This window comes from Chelonoidis abingdonii, chromosome 5 (genome assembly GCF_003597395.2).
Source record: "Chelonoidis abingdonii isolate Lonesome George chromosome 5, CheloAbing_2.0, whole genome shotgun sequence".
NCBI classification, from domain to species: Eukaryota; Metazoa; Chordata; order Testudines; family Testudinidae; genus Chelonoidis; species Chelonoidis abingdonii.
Genome location: NC_133773.1, coordinates 28,118,601 through 28,135,718, shown reverse-complemented (window position 1 = coordinate 28,135,718; position 17,118 = coordinate 28,118,601). Strand labels below are relative to the sequence as shown.

Here is a 17,118-nt window from a genome sequence, read left to right as displayed (position 1 = left end):
CTTAGAGCTTTAGGGTACAGTTCCAGTCTGTCTTGATGGAAGATTGTCAAGTTTCTTGGTCAGCTTTTCAGGCATAAGCAACATATTTCATAGAGCAGTAGTTACAAGAAGGTGAGGAACCATCGCTTAATGGCATATTCAACCTCGGAATCCATGAATGGTAAAATTTTCAAAGATGTCTATGTTATTTAGGCTCCTTCAATTCTACTGACTTTATAAATGACTTAGATAGCTTTGGAAAATGGGACATAGGCACTTTTGAAAATTTTACCCAAAATTTTTTAGAGCCTGATCCAAAGCCCAGTGATGTTAATGGAAAAGCTCCCATAAACTTCAGTAGGCATTGGATCAGACCCTCAGATTGTCAATATCTGATCCTTCACTCTTTGTGGTTAGAGTAGATAGATATTTACAAAGGGAGATAGAAAAGGAAGCAGAATGCTGTTTACTACTTCTGTTACTTTTTTTTAAAGTTATGAGTGAATTTAGTGTTTATGAAGGACTAGCAGCCTTAACCAGATGTAGTTTAGGTACATGCTGTGCAACTGAATGAGCTGGACATCTGAGGATACAGTTGACATATGGATCCACAGTGGTACAGAGATAACATAATCCTTCTGGTTCCTGACCTAGATGGTGTGGCCAGAATCCTATCAGAAAGTCCTCAGATGCCACAAAGGCTCCTGTGGGAGGCTTTGGCAGCTAGTATAGTTCAGGCAGCCATAAGAGTCTGCTTCAAAACATGTCTGAGGCTGTTCCAGTCTGTGGCCGGCAGTAGGGTTGGGAACCCCCAAATGACTCCTTCGTGCCTCCCTCCTACCTCAGCTGAGCTCTAGGCACATCTGAGAATCTGACGCTTTGCATTTGCACCCCATTAAAATGAATGCCCTAAAATGTTTCAGTGTTTGCACAACAAAAATGACAATAGTGCTTTGATTTACAGAATAAAGAATGTCTTTGCTACTAAGAGGGCTATACAAATGTTTTTTTAAAGAAAAAGCTTTTAGATTCTAAACAGTACAGTGAAATGTAAACAGAAACCCCATATTTCACAGGTTTCCTGTGCTCATAGAGATCTATTTTTCTCTAAAATTACCATCTGCTAGTGACATCTTGCAGCATGTATTGTTTTCTGATTATGCTAGTTATAAAATATTAGTTTTAAATTTAGGGAAAAAGCTTTATTCCAGGACATAGAAATATTTGTTGCCCTTATTTTAAATTATTTATATCTTATATATATGAAATTAAACTGCATGATGCATATTGTCTTCTGAAAAATTATTGCAATGCAATAGGAATTTTACTAGATAATAATTGTGTGTGATAAATGGGAAAAAAATGAAAGAAAGAAAGAAAAGTGGACAGGGGAGCCCCTTTTAAGTGCAGAGCCAGCCCTCAGAAGAGAAAAATGATCCTCTAATTTTATAACATAAAACCAAGATAAACCTGTCTTACATGTGTCTATTGTCATTCTGGCCATTTTTCACGTATGGTATATTTCTTTTCCTCACCCTTCATCTGTCTGTCTTTATAGATGACATGTTCTTTCAGGTATAGATTGTGTCTTCCTGTATGTTTGGAAATTTCTTTGAACATTTGGGGTGCTTTGATAATATAAATAGTAATATCAGTTTCTCATACACAAAATGCAAACCCACATTTTCTGTGTGAATTACTTTTATCTTAAACCAACAAAACAAAAGAGAATAAAAGAGAGAGCGAGCGAGCATGCACAGCATGTATCATAGATTGGCATCTGCTTCTGCAGACAACAGAGACCTAGAAAATTAATGGAGCAGTACATAGAAGCCAAAATCATAAATTACATATCTACATAGGCCTAAGCATGAGAGTTGTATATGTGTTTCCCTATGCTAGTATTATGTTCTATTTATTCCAACAAAAATTAAATAAAATACCTAAACATAATAAGGAAGCAGTTGGACCCGAACATAAAAGATGTGTATGTAGCTATGTAACTATTTAAAAATGAAACTCAAATGATATTTCATCATTTTTGTAGATGTTCAATTTGCTTTGCCATTGTCTTTGATTTCATTTTGCTTTATAAAGATATGCTTGAAGTTCTGTCTGTCTGCTGGATTTGAACCCATTAACTTCAGCAGCTTGCAGGAGGTGGTGGCAGATTTTTGCCTTTTGCCCTTATAAGTAGACCACTGAGTGACATTTTGAGTTTTGTTCCAGGGTAGCAGAATGGGTAAATAAACCTCTGCACCTGAGTGATACATCAGGGCCACTCTTTCTCCAAAAAAATTATCTGGCCTTGAGAGCTTTTAATTAAGATTGTGATACCCTTCTCTCTACCCTGGCTTACCTGATAGTGGCAGCTGTTTTGAGCTAGCCAAGCAGTTTTGCTATTGGCTCTGCTATCAGGATGTTATCCCAGTAATGACCTTGAATAAGACAATGCTATCAACTCCCATGAAAGCTCATGCTCCAAAACGTCTGTTAGCTGATAAGGTGCCACAGGATTCTTTGCTGCTTTTACCTATCAACTCCATAACTGTCATTTCCTCTCTTACCCTTCCTGCTTTCAGATGACAGACGGTAATGAGATGTTAAACTTGCTACCTTACATAGTGAGGAAAAGTAAGGAAGTAAATAAAAAGAGTAGTATTCAAATATCCAAACTTACTCAATATCAGTTCACTATGGAAAGTGGATCTGTGCAATTAAAGTACCCAGTAAAATGCTGGATACTCATTGTGCTGCATCTTATTTCCGATGAAATCTGGTTATAATTTCATATTAGATTACATTTGGCACACATGGCTTCAGCAGTAGAAAAATCATTATAAAAAATAAAACAATTATTTGTCCCAGCTGTTTATTCTACTCTTATCCTGTGAGGCAGTGTGGTCTGCCTCCTTGAGGACTGGACTGGAACTGAGGAGACCTGAATTCTATTTCCAGCTCTGTTGCAAGCCTGGTGGGTAACCTTAGGCAGGTCACTTCATATATCTGTGATTCCTTTACCCCACCTCTACGATGGTGATAATGATACCTCCTTTGTAAAGCACTTTGAGATATATGGATGAAGCGTGCTATAGAAGAGCTAAGTATTTTGAAACTGTTATAAAACATTTTAGGAATCCTTAAGGTTTTTAGTTTTTATTTATATTTTTAATTCTTAAGGGGTCACAGAGAGAGAGTGAATGGAGGAGCACAATTGAATTCCCACATTATAGGAATATTAGAGGAACAATGTGACTGCGTGTGTTGCATCAGTTTGTAGTGCCAAGTAGCTAACCAAGGTTAGTTGATCCTTTGAACGTCTTTCCCCCTATTCGTTAAGCTAAAGAAGTGCTATGTCTGAGAAATCTGATATACAAGCAGCCTACATAAACCTAAAATTATTCTCTGAGATATGACAAGCTGATTTCTTCATTGCACTTTGACTTCTTGGAGAATATAAGTATGTTGGATCTAGGGCTGTCATAAATCTGAATATAGAGGAATTTAGGGTCACACCAGTGCCATGCTCAGATATTCATCTAGTGCAATTCAATATCATTCAACCTGGTTACAAGTTAGTAAAATAATCCTGGACGCTCGGCTTCATCGTTGAAGGCTCCTGGATCAATTTCTTCTTGAAGAATCTATGAGCAAGTAAACCAACCATACAGCCATAAGGATGAGGAGCTATGATTACTGACTTGCCTTAGCTAGCAACATTCTCTCGATCAAGAGACTCATCTTTTTGTTTCTAACATTCATGTTTTCCACCAAAAACAGAAATCTGGAATAACAGTGAAGGAGGCTGGAGTTTCCTTGAAGGACTAGTCTTGAAGAGGACAGAAAACTCCACCAATCTTGGGTGCTGGCATACTCGAGCACTGTAGAGAGCAGATGAGAAATGATTTGTTTTGCTTGTCAAATTTGTTCATCCAAACCAGCTGTCTCCTGAAGGAGGCTGATCAATTGAGTGCTGTGAGCCACTAGGAAGAGCACCTTCCTGAAAACAACTCCTGCCTCCTCTTCGGTTATTAGGGCAACCTTCTGTTGAGTTAGGCAGGAAAGCAATAAAAACATCTGCTATCCAGTTAATTTTGACAGTATTTACTCATGATGTATGGAGGGCCCTACACGAGGGCAGGTCCCTGACATGTGGACAAAGTTGATTGCCTGCCTGGCTTTATGAAAGTCAGTGACAAAGTGGTCATTTATTAATCCTTTCCTGGGCAGGTGAGAGAATGAGTGCCATACCAGCAGAATGATGCTTATGTTTAATTTCTGCTCAGGAAACCATTTCTTAACATTGAAGACTTAGCCAATTGGTGACCTGTCTCCAGTCTCTTTTTTTTTAGGGCAGCTGATTAAGAAGATTGTCTAAATTGCTGTAGGCCCTTTGGGCAACGTGATTTTTTTTTTTTTGAGATTTTCTAGGCTTGCTTACTTTCTGTACAGTTCTCAGACTCCTCAGGGAATGGGCTATTAAAGGTAACACATTAATTTATTACTTTATTATTAAATTGTTATTCATTATTTATTGATTTTTATTTAAAATGATTGTTTTGACTAAATGTTGACAGGTGTCATCTTTACTGAAAATAGGGTAAAGATGATGCTTTGATTGTTGTATGTTAGCATTAGTCAACAGTGCAGCTTGCAATTATTACAGATTTGTATGTATGAAATAAGAGGTGACTTTCAGTAAAAGTTGGCAAATTCTGATTTATGTTCTCATTATTTGATGTTTTGTTTATTGTATATTTTTTGCTTGTTTACATTTTGCAGGTATTAAGCTGATATAGGGAAAAATCTGTTATATATATTAAATTACTACACAGTTACAATGAGGGCTGATGCAGGAGCAGAAGCAGAAGTTTAACTTTCATTAATTTTGTCTATTACAAGAGCAGAGGCTTAACTCTAACTATTTCATAGTAAACAAAACAGCTAAATTTCCCAGGTGGATAGGGGCTTGGGTCAGTCACTTTTCTATCATGAGACTATCTGGTACTTTCGTGAATGACAAGAAGATGGTCATTGGAACATGCACTACATTTGGTAGATTTAAGCTTTTCTAGATGAAGATGATGAGCAAGTTCCAGAGCCAAGGAACTCTCAGTGAAAATGTCCTGCTAGAAGCGCATCTGTTTTATTCTGACTGCAGATGTAACGGTATGGCAAGGGGGAGAGGCAGCCAGCCCAGGTTGGCAGGACCCAGGCCAGTTAGGGTCACAAGTAAAACCTTAAACTCAACCCAGACTTTAATAGACAACCAGTACAAATCCTGAACCACTGTTGTAGTGAACTCCTGGGAAGATTCACCCTAAAGAGGCATCTATATTTTGCACTGGCTTCAGCTCTTGAATGGGGTTAAAGTGTAGCCTGATGCAGGTGTCTGGTAATTCTGCTGAGTTGTCTTGCCTTTCTTAAAGTGAATAAAGTACACACTGGAGACTTTGCAGTGTGCTCGGTGTATGTACATGGAAACTTCTGCCTCTTTCCACAGTAATTCTCTTAGTGCGGTTTTCATATATTTTAAGTTTACCCTTTTCTGTCATGTCTAGGGGTTCTTTCATTCTTTCGTTGTTTCTTCTGCCTTGTTCTCCAAGGGCCAGTTTCTGCCTACTTCCAATGACTTCAATGGATCTATTAATGGAGAATTGTTTTGCCCACTGTTAGTAAGGATTGCAGAATCTGGCCTTAATCATCTATTTTTAATTCCATCTCAAGGTTCTTGCTTTTAAACATATATATCAGTTAGCATATCTGAATATTCATTTAAGGTTGCCTTGATTTCAGTTACTCAGCATGTTTGTCTGGATCTTTTATTAATTCCTTGAAGGAGGTTTACATCCCAATTTTTGCTGACTTTTATTTCAAACAAGATTTTCATACTTCTCTAACGTATGCCTTTGTGGCAGGCACAATCCAATCTTTCACCATTGTATGTTGTTTACAGTTGGATTATTGGCCTATAGGGACCTCTGCAATGAATCAAGCGGCTTCTCTTTAACATCTTGTAAAGAAATTCTTAATTTCAGAATTGCGTTTCTGTGCAGGCATTTGGGATTTGGGAATCTCCATACATTTGTTAGTTGGGTTATCAAAGTCTCCTGGGTCTCTAAGTCATTTTAAACTGGCATATGTATAGACTGTGGCAGTGGAGCTCCATTAGAGCTTGATCCGGCAAGGTACTGAACGCTCTGGTCTAGATCCAAAAATGCAAGTGAGTAGTTTCTTTAAAGACTCTTAAAGCATATGTTTAAGTGCCTTAATTGGGTCAGGGTTAGAGTATTCAGCACCTTTCAGGGTCAAGCCCTTAGTGGATAGTCATCTTGCGAGATTGATTTCTCTCTCCTATGTGCAATTTAGTAGATTAAAAAATCCATTGGGTAGGGACGGGGGAAAAAAGACAAAATTAGGAGAATCACAGGCCCCTTTTCCTACATCTTCTGGGTTTTACAGCCCTTTTTGGTTTGTTTCCCAGGTTGGAAGGATCAGGGAGACCACTGTTCCTGTCACTTTTGGACTTCAGCAGTTCAGCTAATGCATTTTTACCAACAAATGTTACTTCTTAATAACTTCTTCTGTATGTCCACAAAGAAAAAAGTCAAACAAAGTTAGGCTATGTTCCAAATGCCCCTAAACGACAGGATAAAATAGGTATTCAGCACATAGTTTTCATTCAGTTGGAGATCTGTGAAATTCAGACCTGCTATGGATCACCAGTTCCCAACTGATAGTGTTCCCCTATCGTACTTTCTACTGTTAGTATATCACTCTCACTGAATCACTTTAGATCTTTGCTCCTGTATATAGGGGTAGATTAAATTTCGTTTATCTCATATAATAGTACATGATTTTCTAAAATCTGGAAAAAAAATTGTATTAATGTATGACAAAACCAGGCAGTACTGCAAGCAAAACCAGTTGATCATACCCTTATAAATTGGCTCCTTGCTTCTTTTGTTGATATGATGTCATCAACAGAGTACAGGTTGTACATTACACCAAGTGGGAGCTGGTCTTCAAGGAAAAAAAACAGAGACGGATCTATTTTGAAATATAAATGACCTTCTTCGTCTGGCTAGTTGAGAAACAGGATATTCAGCACATTAACAGTACACAATATATAGGGCTAGATTCTGTATTGCGACCAACAGTCAGCACAGGAGGTACAGGTGATGAGGAAAAGGAAATGTACCTTTGAATTCCCTTACTGCAGCCCCGTCAATGGCTGCCACATCACTGTCTCCCAGCCCATAAAGGCTTTTGGCTGCTCCTCCTCCCACCTCTGGCATGCTCACTTCTCTGGGAGTAGAGAGAGGGGACAACATAAGGCCACATATGCTGCATAGTGCTAGTCCTGCATCTGGTGAATTCTCCTCTTGGCTATTATGGCTACTTTACAGCCCCTGTGTGTTCCTGGGACAATGCACAGGGGCCAGAATTTGGTCCATTTTTAAGGTTACTTTTGAAGAGACTGCTAGAATCATAGGCTAGCTTTAATGGGAAGCAGTCCTAAAGTGAAGTCACCTATAGCAGTTGGCAACTCCAGTTATTATAAATCCTGATTAAAAGACTCAGCAATTCTGTAGTAGTTGTTGTTGTCTACAATGTGAAATCTTTGCTTACTTCATCATAAGTAAAATGGGTGTCAGGGAGGGAGGAAGGAACCCAAACTACCGAAGAGTAACTTTTTAATATGATGTGAAATATTTGTCAAGGAGATTATATGTATTTCAAGTCAATCTAAAACATTTTTGACAACTCTAAAATTGTATTCACTGCAAGGGTAGAAAATGGTATTATACAAAATCGTAACATCATAGCAGTGTATGTCAAGAGATTATAGTTGTACTGTGAGTCATTTTGTTTAATTGTAAATGAAATTCAGTATATAGTATAGCCTTTGAACTGTATTTTCCAGTCAAGTTATTTTTAAGGATTAAATTAAATTCATTGCAGGGTACATGCATTCACAGATTGCAACAGTTCTTATCTGTTTGAAATACACTGTGAAAAAAGTCGTGGTATAAGAAAAAGTTCAAAAGACAGTTTTCTACCTCATTGCTCCTTTTCATAACAGTTCTCATACTTCAACTGCAAAATTTTACTTGAATACAAATTGAAGTGAACCTATGTCAGAAAGGAAATAACAAAATCATACAGGGGAACTATGCTGTGCTCTTTGCAAGTGGGGGTATATGTTGTACCATTATGATTACTTAGAGATCAGGCAGAAGGTTCTGGTGTTTGAGTAATAGGTACATTTAAAGTGCTACGAATGCATTGTGGTTTATTTCCATAAATCTTTTCCAGTATGAGAGCTTTACATGCCTTTTAAGTAGCAGCCTCAGAAATGACCATATAGCTCACCCTTCAGAGGACAATAGCAACAGATAAGGAGTCCTACTGGGTTCTGGGAAGGAGAGTGTGCACAAGCCTGCCCACGGCTAAGGGACCCTCCCCAGCCTATGGGGAGGATCCAAAGAGCCTTGAAACTCAAGTAATTCCAGGGGACAGTGGGGAAAAAAAAATAACAAGGATGAGTGTGAAGTTCAAAGGGTCAAAAATAGGGAACCTGAGGGGGACACAGAGCAGAGAACCCTGGACACTACCCACTGCTCCTCAAAGGTGTCAAGGGAGCCAGCGGACATCACCCAGAGGAACTCTGCCCAGATGTGTGAATGAAGGGAGGACTGGAAATAGGCTCCACAGTCACAGAGAACCCCCTCAGCCAATATCCTCTCCCTGGTGTTCTAGACGGCCACTTTGGCCATTGCCATCTTTCAGTAGTGCTCAGCCAACTAACATCCAAGCTGTCAGATGAAACAATAGTGGGTCTGGGTTCAAGAGCTGATCTGGGTTCTGTGATATTATGTCTATGCAGTTCAGGTCTGGAAGGTAAATCCACAGGGAGTGCACAGCTGCCTTTGAGTCTATTAATGAGTACAGAGCTATACCTGTCCACTCACTGAAAGGCTTCATGCCCTTGAAGGGCAAGTCCTCAATCATGACCTGTACCTTCCTCAGGGCTGCTGATGCTTGGAGCCATGATGCTCTCCACATTGTCATCAGGGTGGCCACAGATCTTGCTGTGGTCTCAGGTTCATTGTTTGGTTTGTTGTGCCATCTTGATGATATTGCTTTATGATGTCCCTTAACACCTCCCGCTGAGAGCAATGCCTTAAGTAGGACCAGAAGTGTGTCAATGCTGAGTGGTTTTGAAAATCTCACTCAGAGTGCTTCTATCCATATTATAACCCGCTGATCTCAATAGGACTACTTAAATTAGTAAGAACTATATTCAGTAGTGTTTGCAAATCTGAGTCCTAAATGTGTAACCATAGGGTCACAAGCAGTAGAAATCAAGTATAAAAGACAATGATTTATGCCGTAAGAGAATTCATTAGTTAAACAGAAAGGAGCTTCCTGCATAAGTCCTGATTATGGGTTTGAGTTAGAAGTCTGAACCAGATTTACTGGTGACACTTAGCTGATCTTATGGGTAGTTAGAAAAATCCCTTCTCTAATTTAACCTAGGTTAGAAAAGCCCACTCAATCCATTTTCAGAATAACACTTTTCTTTCCTTTCATTTTGATGAAAGATGAACAAAGCTGATGAGAACAATTTGTTCATTTCTTCTTTATGTCAAGGTACTTATTAACTTTAACCTAAGGACCTATCCAATTAGGCTTCTAAAAGATAAGTATTTAACAATGTACCAGTCACACTTCTAACAGAACTCAGTATTCATAAGTGAAAAGTTTTTGGTCTCTCCAAATAAATAAACCCCTTTTGTTTTGGCATTTCTGAAACATGCTACATGTACAGTGTACTGCCTTATTTGCATATTTAAAAACTACAACCTACACATGAGATTACACTTCATTTTAGGCAGACAAGTCATTAGAATCATACTTCGCAAAAAGTATGTGAACAACTTAATTCTGTTCAGATATTTTATCGCTGACTGACTGAAAGCCATTCTGTTCGATAATGTACATTTTTCAAAATTAAGTATTGAATTTGTTTTTTTCTGGATGCTTGCAGCTGCATTTTACTATATACTTTAGAAAAGAACTGTAATTACTCAACTGATAGCATATCAATCATAAATCTTATTAAAGAAAAAGCCTAGAAAACCATAGGATAGAGGAATTGTACTTTTTATTCTGTCATTTCATGTAATCAGTTATAAGAATACAACCAAAGCAGCAAAAACAACCTTTGTGTGAGAGAGTAATCTTTCTTTTCTTACTGTTGTAAATAGCATTGCTAAACAACAAAAAGGAAAATGTATCAGAAGTTTTTCATGCATAGCTTCTGTAAGTTTTGAGAAAATTCTTGCTAATTTATTTTTCTTTTTATTCCCTACTGAAAGGATAATCTTCTGCAAAATATGTTTTTATAAACATAAATCATGCCTTTCAAGAGCTCTGAATCTGTTCTGAGCTTCCTGATATTAGATTAAAAAAATGTTTTGTAGAAGGAGAAATAAATGAGGATTACAAAGTTACAGCAATATGTAATAAATGTTTGCCTGGAAAACAATACAACACGTCTCTTTCCGCTGAAAGAAAAAAATTAATGTGTTACAACATTTTGCTAGCTGTGCAAATAGATGAATCATCAGACCTCAGAGAGAGAGAGAGAGACACACACACACACACTTTCTAGAGTGGTATGGAATTAAGGAAAATAAATAACCATTGGGCAAGAGGAAAGTCACCTCATGGATTTAAAAATGGAGTCTGTGATAGAAAACAAAGAGTAAGAGCATATGGCTGCGCCTCATAATAGAGATTAACAATGGGTTGCCCCAAGGCTGGTGCTAGAAACAGTATTATATGACATATTAATGATTTTGAAGAAGTAAACAGATGATGAGATTGTATAACTTTGATGATGATACAAAATTGTTGTGGGTCGCAAGAACTATATGGGATCATTAGACAATCAAGATCAATCATGAAAGGTGATGAAATTTATCTTTGGATAAATAAGGTATTACATGGATAAACAACAGACAAAACTTCTCATATACAATGATGAGCTGTAAGGAAAATGCCTTTGAAATCATCATTAATATCTCAGTGAAGATATCTTCCCAGGTATTAGCAGCAGCTTTATAGAGCAACTAGTGTACTTTGATGCATTAAAAACTTGATGCAAAATAATACAGAATATGTTATAGTGACATCAATTCAACAATAACTCATTGAAATGGCAAGATATAGTTGAGTTAAAATCTCCAAAGAAGTTACAACGAAGATTATTACAGATGTACTTGGATATGGCAAGACATTGCAAAATCTTGATTATTTAGTCTCAGAAGTAGTGTATTAACAGAAGGCTTGAATGGTAACTGACTCAATGGACCAATGATTTAATCTGGAACTGCAACTCTTTTGTTACTAACCTGTAGCTGAACCAGTCTGACATTCAACATTTCCCATTTTCTACTTGTGGAGGTATGGTTAATTTTCTAATTGGTTACTACATAAAACATAATGAACCATATTTGTCCAAGGTGCACCTCCATCAAGAGTCAATGGAGCTACATCAGAGATGAATTTGGCTCAATAGGCTGTTAGAAATATAAACAGCTAGGCATGGTTCTGCCTACGCTACACCCCCAGGCTCTCCCCCTTCCCACCCACACAGCAGCTCCAGTACCCCTGTGCAATGGCCCCAGCTGAAGCTGGGGCTGTGCCACCCACCCTCCCAGCGCTCTGGGGCTGAGGAGGCTGGGGCCAGGCGCACACATTTAAATTGGGAAAAAATCTTTCCCTTGTCGCAGCCCTAAACCTATGCTCAAACATGGCATCTGTATGGCCAATTGTTGGTCAAGGGGTCACATTGGTGCCGTGTGCAGTACCATGGTGCTGTGTGCTACACTATGGTGTGGTGTGCAACATTAAAGTGCCGTGTGCCTATTCTCTAACCTTCTGTCTGGTCAATTGTGGGTCAAGTTAGTGCCATGTGCAGAAGAGTAGGGTGTCATGTGCAAAAAGTAGTATGCCGGGTGCAGATCCTGTTTACATAGAGGGCACCAGCTCGGAACCTGGAAGGCAAAGGAGCTAGGGACCAATCAGACGCTGACACGTGTAAGAGTCTTCAAATAAAACTATATCTCGTGCCAAAAATCACAGGAGTATCTGCGTGTTAGCTGAAAGGCCTGATCGCCCTTTCAGCCAAGGTCTCCTCCGGATTTTGCCGGCTCGTGTCATGTTGTTTCATTTTGGTTTTTGGATTATTTCTCATCAATTCGTCATGCTCTCGGTGTCTGTACTGCTGGTCAGCTGCACTTGGAGTGTGGTATGTGCATTTTAATTTCTGTAAACACTCTGTTTGCTTAGCCTCTTCCCTTTTTTTCCCTTCCCTTACTTGGTGCAAAGTTGTGTATACAGTGTATGAGAGCCAGATTGTTGTATTAATTGCTATTGTGGTTGGTTGGTGTATTTTACGATATTCGGTTAATGCGCGAACAGTTTACTTGGTTCTTCTTCGAGTGCTTGCTCATATCCATTCCAAGTAGGTGTGCACGCGCCGTGTGCACATTCGTTGGAAGAATTTTCCCCTAGCAACACCCGGTGGATCGGCAGGCGCCCCCTGGCGTGGTGCCGTTGCGGCACCGCATATATACCCCTGCCGACCCGCCCGCTCCTCAGTTCCTTCTTACCGCCCGTGTCGGTCGTTGGAACTGTGGAGTGTGGCTTAGCTGACCTCCACCTTCCCTAGCTCTTCACCCGTTTTTTGTCTTTCTAAGTTCATAGTTCTAGTTTGTAGAGTGTTAGTTGTTAATAGTTATTAGTAGTTGTTAGTATAGTTATTGTATATAGTTAGAGGGCTGGGGTTCTGGGCGGTTTGCGGTTTGATCCTCCCACCCCTCCCGGGCCGGGCTCATGCCTGGCTCTCCCGGATTTCAACAGGCTCGGCCTGTACGCCCAGCCGATGCCTACGGAGACCCCATGATCCTGCTGAAGTGCTGGGGGATACCCACCTACGGACAGACGTATCTGTAAGTCCTTCAAACCAAAGACTAAAAGGAGCAGAGACTCTCGCTTGTGCAGCATCCTGATGGAGTACGGCCCCTGACCCCTGCAACTTTGGCACCGAGTGCATCCGCCCCACCAGAGTGCTCCCATCGGCACCGGAGACAGCGTACAGGCAAAAACCTCGGCACCAACAGTCTACGCGCAGAAGTCCATCCAAGGGCACGCTCCACTGTCCCCGAAGAGCGAAGAAGTCAAAGGCTCCATGCGCTGCATCTTCGACCAACCGCACAGTCTGACGCATGGCGACGTAGTGTCAGGCACCGCCAGCTGCACGGCACCAGTGATTCCCGCACCGTCGACTCGCGGCCAGGCAAGAGCCGTTGTGTCCGAGACCAGACAGGCTCCCCGGCGCATGCCTTGGTTGAGCTCTGCTGTCCACCCGCGGAGACTTTTCGCAGACGGCGAGCGACTAATTGCAGCTCACAGAGCCTACTCTGCCCTAAACCCCTGCAACCGCCGGTGCGGGGTTCTTTAAACTTCGGCGGAAGCCGGCAATGATCAGGCCAACGTCCACGCGGGGCGACGCCACAGCACTGTCGCGGTCAAGGTGTGTTCACACTTCTGAAGTTACACCAACATAAAATTCTACTTCACACCTGGAAAAAAAGAGGCAACAGTAGCCTGTCTTCATTGATACTTCACTGTGAACTTCCCGTACATTGCTCATACAATAAGCAAGGCTTGCTTACCGGAACGTCTATTAAACCGATGATACATAACCATTATTATTTCGCGCTAGACTCTTCTGAAACTCACCAGTAGTGCTTTACTCTCCGTCTGATAGTCTGTTAGCTTGCATTAGCGTTACCTGTATTCAGGCCTCTTATTCTCGGTCGCGGTGAGTCTTAGTACTGCTGTATCACAAAGAGATGCCTAATAAACTATTGAATTCTATGCCTACGGTCCATAAGGACAGCCGAACTCCATCGTCGAGACAGTTCCTGACTGTCTATTGAGTATCCTTCTTTTTAAGTGGCACATTGATGTCCGTTCCCTCTCGCAAATATGATAGCAACTGTGCAATTGCATTCACCGTGCTCATTGTGGGGGTTCGCTCACCATGTAAGATACCCGGTCCCGTCGTATCGTAACCCTGCGCACCAGACAACTCCTAGCTCGGAGCTTGTTCTATACGGATCATGCAAGTCAACTGGGTCTTTGAAGGGGAGCAGGATCCAGACTTAGATCCTGTTATGGATAAAGCAAAACTGCCAACAGTGCAGAAAGACTACAGACTATGATCAATCATACCATTTATTAGTTTAATTCTTGACTATAAGAGTTCAATATAGTTTTAACTTTAATAACAACTTTCTGACTTCCAGAAGCAACAGTAGATAGATATATCTGGATTATGAAAGAAAACAAAAATGCACAGAATGATAAAAAATATTTTCAGTTACATACTTATATTGTTTAAACTTACAGCAACAAGATTATTTCCACAGGGAGTCTGTCAGCCAACAGCTTGAAAAGTCTGGTTATTTCTGAAGGGGATTTACAATTTTACAGATGTCTCAGTTCCTGATCTTTCAAAAGAAGTTAAGACACTGACTACAGATCGGGCCCCAATCTAAAATGTGTCGGCATATTCAAGCTGCTCTCCGACTTGGGGGGAGGGTAGATCTTGGTATCAGATTACCTTTAAATACAGGATCATTGGCCAAAAATTTGACCTGGTAGTTTTGTGGTGCAGCCGAGTTTCTGTCCCCAAAGGTGCTCCCGGGCATTTATATACTCCTCCCCGATATTTGGTTTCAGTCTGCTTACAAAAGAAAGTTACTCTGGGTCAAAAATTTAGTTCAAGCATGACAACAGTCAGAGTGGTTGGATTCAGAATTTTTTTTAGGCCCTCTCTTACATTGGATGACTGATGCAGTTTGTGTATCTGCTCTGGTTTTGAGTAGTTGATCATAAATCGTTTGGTTTCTTGTTGTTGGATGTAAATAGACTGTTTCAAGTTGTGTATGGTTTTATTCTGATAGTATTTCTAGTTGATAAATTACCCTTTCCTGGCCCAAGTTGTAACTTATCCCCGTTAATCAACAGCCACGTGGTTTGAAATTTCAATCTGTCACGTTTTGATTTTCCTCTCTCAATCAAACACCTACTCAAACCTGCATTGGTCTCGGACATCCCTTTGTATGTTTTGTTGTTCTCCAGAGAGAGGAGACGCAGAGCAGGAAGCTTTAAACCAGGTATGAAAAATCATCAGATGATACCTAGAGATTGCTTATCTGAAACCCCAGATATGTAAGTAAGTCAGGGAAGGTCTAGGAAGACGCATTTAGGGTTATTTCTTTTATTTCTTATTGGCTTATAGACTCCTCTGTGCTAACCTCAGGTGCTTTTGTTTTGCTTGTAACTGTTAAACTGAACCTCAGGAGAGCTATCTTGATGCTAAATTTTTGTAATTGATTTTTTTTTGATCTAGCAAAAAACCCAAGTTCCAGATGTATGTTTTTCTTTTTTTTCTTATAAAATTAATCTTTTTTAAGAACAAGATTGGATTTTTGTGTCCCTAAGAGGTTTGTGCATATGTTGTTTAATTAGCTGGTGGTAACAGCTGATCTTCTTTGTTTTTCTTTTTCAGCTCTTCTCCGGAGAGTGTGTGTGTGTCTGTGAAAGGGCTTGAGGGTACCCCACAGGAAAGAGTTCCCATGTGTGCGTTTCTGGGTTCTCAAAAGGGTATCTTTTGCATTTGGGTGGTGACAGCATCTACCCATCCAAGGTTGAGAGAAGCTGTAACCTTGGGAGTTCAATACAAGCCTGGAGTGGCCAGTATTAAGTTTTAGAATCCTTGCGGGCCCCACCTTCCGCACTCAACGAGCCAGACTGGGGAATCAGCCTTGACAGTTACCTTCTTCAATCTGGTGTCAAGCATGTTCACCCCATAAAACTCTCCAGATTGATATGCTTTTTTGCTTTCCCATTTGCTAACAACCTTCTGACTCCCCAAAAGAAAAAGTGCTTGTATTTGATATCTACAGCCATTGCCCTGAGCTGTTTTTTCCTCATCAGAGAAAACACTTTTGTCACGTAAGCTTCCCATAGTACATGGATGAATTATAGACCATTAAAAGCACAAGTTATCTTGAAAAATAATGAATGGCACGTGTTCTATGTCCATTCTCAGTTCATGAAGCCCTCAATGTTCTAAGGCTTTTTATCAACATTTTCTTCCTTTCTAACAGTGCTGGCAGTCTTCGTTTTTTTTCCCTCAGATCCACCTCCTTTATGATACTTAGCATTTTTCTTTTCAGAGTGAATTGAAACATTTAATTAATTATTTAGAAAATCACCTCCTTCCTTCACCTTCTTCTCAGCTCCTGGTTTTTATCCTCTCTGACATTCTCTCTTTCTGGCTGTTGCCCCATGTAATTAGATTTAGTTTCTGACCCTCTGCCCTTTCCACTTCTAGCTTGATAACGCTAATTCTTGTTATTTACCATATATACTCGTTCATAAGCCGAATATTTTTGGTAAAAATTCACGCATCAAAGAGCAGAGGTCAGCTCATAAATGGGTCTACACCAAAATTTGATGATTTTTTTTAAACTCTATGGACTCATTGAATTGAATATCTAATACATTGTTGTTTTGTTTACCTGGAATGTCTGCAGGCATGCAGCCCCTCAGCTTCCTGTGGCTGCGGTTCACTGTTTCCAGCCAATGGGAGTGCGGGAAGTGGCACCACTTTCCACAGTTTCCATTGGCTGGGAACAGCGAACCACGGCCACAGAGCTGAGAGGCTCCATGTCTGCAGATGCTCCAGGTAAACAAAATGTCCCAACCCGCCAGCAGCTTACCCTGACAAGCTGGGAGCCAAAGTTTGCCAACCCATTTATTGATGTCAATACTGCAGCCTTTTAAAATTGCAAAGGCTTTGTTTAGTGGACTAGATTGGCTTGAAAGGAATACTAAAAGAGCAGTGCTGCAGATCTGCACAACATTTGACCCATGTATTTCACAAAATGCCTTACAAGCCAATCAGAAAAATACAATGAATGATAGTACTATAGCTCTGATGTCAGTCCGCTTCGGTGTAATTTGATCTCTTCATGCATTTCTACCAAT

At 40.2% G+C, this 17,118-nt stretch overlaps 1 protein-coding gene across 5 annotated transcripts in view; it reads left to right on the top strand.

Moving 5' to 3' along the window:
• Positions 1-17,118, top strand: part of STPG2 (sperm tail PG-rich repeat containing 2) — a 436,725-nt gene that overhangs the window by 202,374 nt on the left and 217,233 nt on the right. The window contains exon 12 of one of the 5 annotated variants that reach the window (XM_075066167.1): positions 15,635-17,013. The exons of the other annotated variants lie outside the window; for them this stretch is intronic. Within the exon in view, the coding sequence (XP_074922268.1) occupies positions 15,635-15,666 (32 nt within the window). The 3' untranslated portion in view covers positions 15,667-17,013. Of the gene's footprint in view, positions 1-15,634; positions 17,014-17,118 lie in introns of those variants that run through there. 5 annotated transcript variants of the gene reach the window in all.